This window comes from Arachis ipaensis, chromosome B1 (assembly GCF_059453495.1).
Source record: "Arachis ipaensis isolate K30076 ecotype BB chromosome B1, ASM5945349v1, whole genome shotgun sequence".
In the NCBI taxonomy this organism is placed as follows: Eukaryota; Viridiplantae; Streptophyta; class Magnoliopsida; order Fabales; family Fabaceae; genus Arachis; species Arachis ipaensis.
In genome coordinates this window covers 78,535,539-78,540,467 of record NC_142436.1, presented here as the reverse complement: position 1 = coordinate 78,540,467, position 4,929 = coordinate 78,535,539, and the positions used below count along the sequence as shown (strand labels likewise).

The 4,929-nt window shown below is 33.8% G+C and overlaps 1 protein-coding gene across 1 annotated transcript; it reads left to right on the top strand.

The window, feature by feature from the left end:
- The first annotated feature begins 1,181 nt into the window (after positions 1-1,181).
- On the top strand, positions 1,182-1,840 carry LOC107620254 (protein MIZU-KUSSEI 1-like). The gene has a single exon (XM_016322445.3). The coding sequence runs from the start codon at positions 1,182-1,184 to the stop codon at positions 1,836-1,838; it is 657 nt and encodes a 218-aa protein (XP_016177931.1). The 3' UTR covers positions 1,839-1,840.
- Positions 1,841-4,929: the final 3,089 nt, after the last annotated feature.

The following is a 4,929-nucleotide window of genomic DNA, read 5'->3' as shown; positions in this document are numbered from 1 at the left end:
AAAAAATTGATACAATTTGTACTAACATTTAATTTTATTACAATTTTAAATTTTAGTGTGTTTAATTTACTCTCACTTCAATATTCAAACTCCATTTTAATCTATGAATTATTCATTTCTCCATAATATATATTCGGATCTTCTGATTATATCTATATATACTTCTTATTAGTTTTTTTTTTTTTTCACTCTTTAAAAGTTGAGTAGCCTTCATCCACTTAATCCAGAATTATGTCACAAAAGAGATTCCTATGATGAATCTTGACACTAACCATGCATTAATGGCTGGTTAGCTACTAGAACCTCACAATCTACCTCATAATTGAGACAGGAAGGTGAACAAATGTTTTTTTCATCAAATTTCAACCAGATTAAAAAATATATTAGGTGATTATATCTTATATTTAAGGAAAAATCTCGGGGCCAGCAATTTTTTTGTTTTGTGGCCATCACTTAACCATCAAAAGAAAAGTGAGTGATCTCTTACCATTGGATATAATCTCACACTATTAAAAAGATTATTGATGACCAATTGATAGTTACAAAACACAAAAGTTGCTGGCCCCTAGCACTCCTCAATATTTAGACTAACTTTCTCTTTATTTTCCTAAAAATGTTTCCTTCTAGAAATTTTCTTTAAAAAATTATTGATTTTTTACTTTTTAATAACTGAAACACAAATTTTATGAAAGAAATACATAAATTTTTTATAAGAAATAGAAAACGTTTTTAACAAAAAATTACAGAAATATCTTTAATAAAAATACGGATATTTTGTATAAATAATAAAATATGAAGACAAGAAAAAAAGAAGAAGTAAAATGTCAAAGGACTATGATAATTTATTATTTTTTGTAATCAATTAATTATCAATGTTTTAAAATATGAGATAAAGTATGTTGTTGAATTACTAGATTAATTGAACTAGACTAAAAAAATTAAGTTAATAGCTAAATGTCACACTAATATTTCTCTAAAAAATTATATTTAGAGAGAATGGAAAAAGAAGAAAAAGAGGGAAAAAAAAAACCCTCAAAAGTTTAGTTATATAAGAAGCTATCTACCTAGAATTACTTATTGTATAAAACCACTTTATGAATTAAATGATTTGGATTCCACACTATATATATACACACTCCCCAACACAGAAAGAAATTAAGAAAAAGGAACGAAAAAAATAGATGGCCTTCTCAATAGGTGCTACTACTACGAGTAGCAGAAGCATGAACAATGGCGTGACCACAGTGGATTGCCACAAACAAGTTCGATCATGGAGGCTCCTACGTTACCTGGTGGCACTCCTTATCCCAACATGTAACTGCATTGAACAAAAAGAAGAAAAGTTTGAGCACAAGAAAATCATGAGCAACATCACAGGCACAATTTTCGGTTACCGGAAGGGGAAGGTAAGTTTCTGCATCCAATCGAAGTCGAACTCATCGGAACCGATTCTCCTTCTTGAATTGGCGGTTCCAACGACGATCTTGGCGAAGGAAATGCGAGGAGGAACGCTGAGAATAGTTCTTGAGAGTAGTTGCAGTTATAACAAGAATCTGTTTTCGACGCCGCTTTGGACGATGTATTGCAATGGAAGGAAAGTTGGTTACGCCGTTAATCGAAGACCGTTGAATTCTGATATGGAAGCGTTAAGGTTGATGCGTTCTGTTTCAGTTGGAACTGGCGTTATAAATAATGAACAAGATAATGAGCTTATGTATCTAAGAGCATCGTTTCAAAGGGTTCGTGGAACTTCAAATTCTGAATCTTTTCATTTGATTGATCCAGAGGGGTGCATTGGACAGGAGCTAAGTATCTTCTTTTTTCGCTCACCCACATGATCATCTTCCATCGCCTTTTTTTTTTTTTTTTTTTTGAGCTGTGCCTGCAATTTGCATCGCGCGTGCATGGCATGGCTTTATCTTTTGTGTATTATTTAACGACTTTATTTTTACCCTGCTGGCTGGGTTTTTTATTATTTAAATAAAAAATTAAATATTTACCAATTTAAATAAAATTTGTATATTTAGTTGTATTTTCATAAGATGCAAACATGATATATTGAATTTTCGTTATTTATAGCTGCAAAAATAAGAAAAAAAATTTAAAATTTAAGCCATTTTCACATTTGGAGGTCACAATTGTATTAGACATTTTCTTCCATTTTCACTTGTAGAAACTGCGAAAACAAACCAAATCTTCTCTCCTATCTTCACATTTTGAGAATGCCAAAATGGATACTAAAAATGATTACTTAAAAGTTTTCGCATTCTCTTTTACACAACAACAACAAAATCTTATCCTACTAGTGGAGTCGACTACATGAATCAAAAGACGTTATTGAACTTTATCATGTATCATGTTTACAAAGAGACCGTTTACATATAGATCTCGTTTGATCACCTCATAGATGGTCTTCCTAGGTCTTCTTTTGCCTTTTGCCTCTTATCCATCTTCCATCTTATCCACCCTCCTGACTGGGTGCGCTGTGGATCTTCTTCTCAAATGTCCAAACCACCTGAGACGCGATTCTACCATCTTTTTTACAGTGTTACTCCAACTCTCTCTTATATCTTCGTTTCTTATTTTAACTTTTCATTGGATGTTTTCTCCAATTTTCACTTCTGTATTAGGATTTTCCTTTGGCGGTCGAACTTACATTCCATATATTTTGTCTTGCTACGTCTTATGTAAGACCTAGATTTTTTTTTGAAAATTAATTAATAACTTATTAATGATTTATTTTATTTATTCGAGAATATATTTTCAGAAATTTTTATATTAATTGAGTCTTTCTTATTATTGATTTAAAATTTTAGCGATTAAAAAATAATGAGAATTTTATCCACTTTAATTTGAATAATTAGATTTTGAATTTTATTTTATGATTTAAAAGAAATTAATTTAATTATCTCTAGTTATTAAATTAGAGTATTTATTTGAAAATAAATTTGTAAATTGATAATTAAATAGTATTTTATAGATATTATTATTCGATTAAAATTTAGTTTTCAATTACTCTATTACCCTAATTTTATTAAAATTACTAAACTACCCAAAATCCTCAATTTCATACACAAAATCCTAATTCCCAAATCAAACCCTAACCCTAATTTCAAAAACACACACACAAAACCTTAATCTTCATTGTCTCACCGCCTCCAAGCCCAATATACACGCGGAATAAATGAAGTGAGAGCCGCTGCTGGGGGATCCTCATCGCCGCGCTCGTGCTTTGCCATTGTCGTTTTGCCTTCTATCTAGCCCGAACCGCCGCGTGAGGGAGGAGAGGGAGAAGACGCCGCCACTGCTGTCAATTTTGTCGCGTTGGTCTTGGTCACCGTCGTTGAAGCCACGCGAGAAGGGAGCCGCTGCTGTGGTGGAGGACGTCGCAACATCTCCGCCAAACTGCATGCATCGTCACTGCAGTTGGAGGAAGCCCGTGTTGCCATTTTTCTCGCCGCTATTGTCGGAGAAGCCTGGGGAGAGAGAGAGAACGGAACGGGTAAGAAGGAGGAGTTTCCGCCGCAGTTGGAGCTCCGCTGCTGCTGTCGCCATGGCCGCTGCACCTCTGGCCACCGGGAACGGTTTTGTGGCCATCGGAACCTTTGCTTGAGCCACTGCCGTTCGGTGTGGTCGTTTCTCCTTGGTTATGGTAAGCGTTTTTGTTTCAAAACCGTTGAAAATTAGTTTTCTGTTATGTTTGGCTAGAAATTCTGAGGTTTTGGCAACGTAGGGTCGTGTTGCGGTTGTTGCGAGTCGCGATTGAAGCTGTCGCTGTTGCGGGCTAGGAGAACAACGAGTTTGTTACGCGTTTAAGTTTTTGAGTTTCGTTAGTAGGTCTGAACTCCCCAATTTTATATGCCATTAGTCAAATATGTCACCGAGTCAATTTGATTCGTTAACGATTAATAGAGCATTCATATGTGGCCATTAACGGTCTTATGAGGCCGTTAAAGTGACACATGTCACATTTTGGACTATTTGATTCTTGATCAACGTGGCCAAAACGACGTCATTTTCATTTAGCACAAACAACGTCGTTTTGGAAAGATAGATTCGTCCCAAAAAAAGGCTCAGAGAACTACTCTTCCTTATAATGTATTTTATTTGTAGGAGACCTATCTATCTTATAAATTACTTTTTAAAGGACCTATCTATCCTATAAGATGTATCCTATAAGATGTCTCACTTTTATGTTCTATTATGTTGTTCATATAGACCGAAGTACTTAGACCATCAAATATAACACAAAATGTTACAACTATCAATGCTCATAATGAGAACATGGGTGTTGATTTGGAGAGCCATGAAAGTGTTACAATTATGAGTGATATTAAATTATAAAATTGTCTATTAGTTCTATTATGTGCTATAGTAATATTGTAATAATGCTTACAAATTTGTAATTTCAAAATGTAGCTAGTCAATTTCAAAATGCACAAGGTAAACAACATTAATTGCTTAATTCTGTTGACAATTCTATTGTGACCGTTGTTATGTAATAATAGTTTTTTCAATTACTTAACTCTGTTCTCTAGACCATTATTCATACCACCACCAAATTCTTTACCAAATTCTTCACCAATATCTATCTTTGAAGCAACCATATTAGCCTCTTCATCCACACATGTATGCAAAGAAGTCACTGCACCCCCATTAATTGCAGCATCCATCACATAATTAAAAATCGCATAAAACTGTATACAAAAAAAATCACAATATGGTTATTTTTCTTGCATTACAGCAACAAATACACCAATACCACCAGTATCAGTTAAGAACATTTTTCACAACCACACTACATAAATAAAGCAAAGCTTTGCAATACCTTAAAATAGGGACAATCGATGGACAATCTATTGAAGTTGTCCTCCAAGCGAGACATTTAAATTATTGCGTATGTCTTGTACTTACACTTAGGGTGTTTTC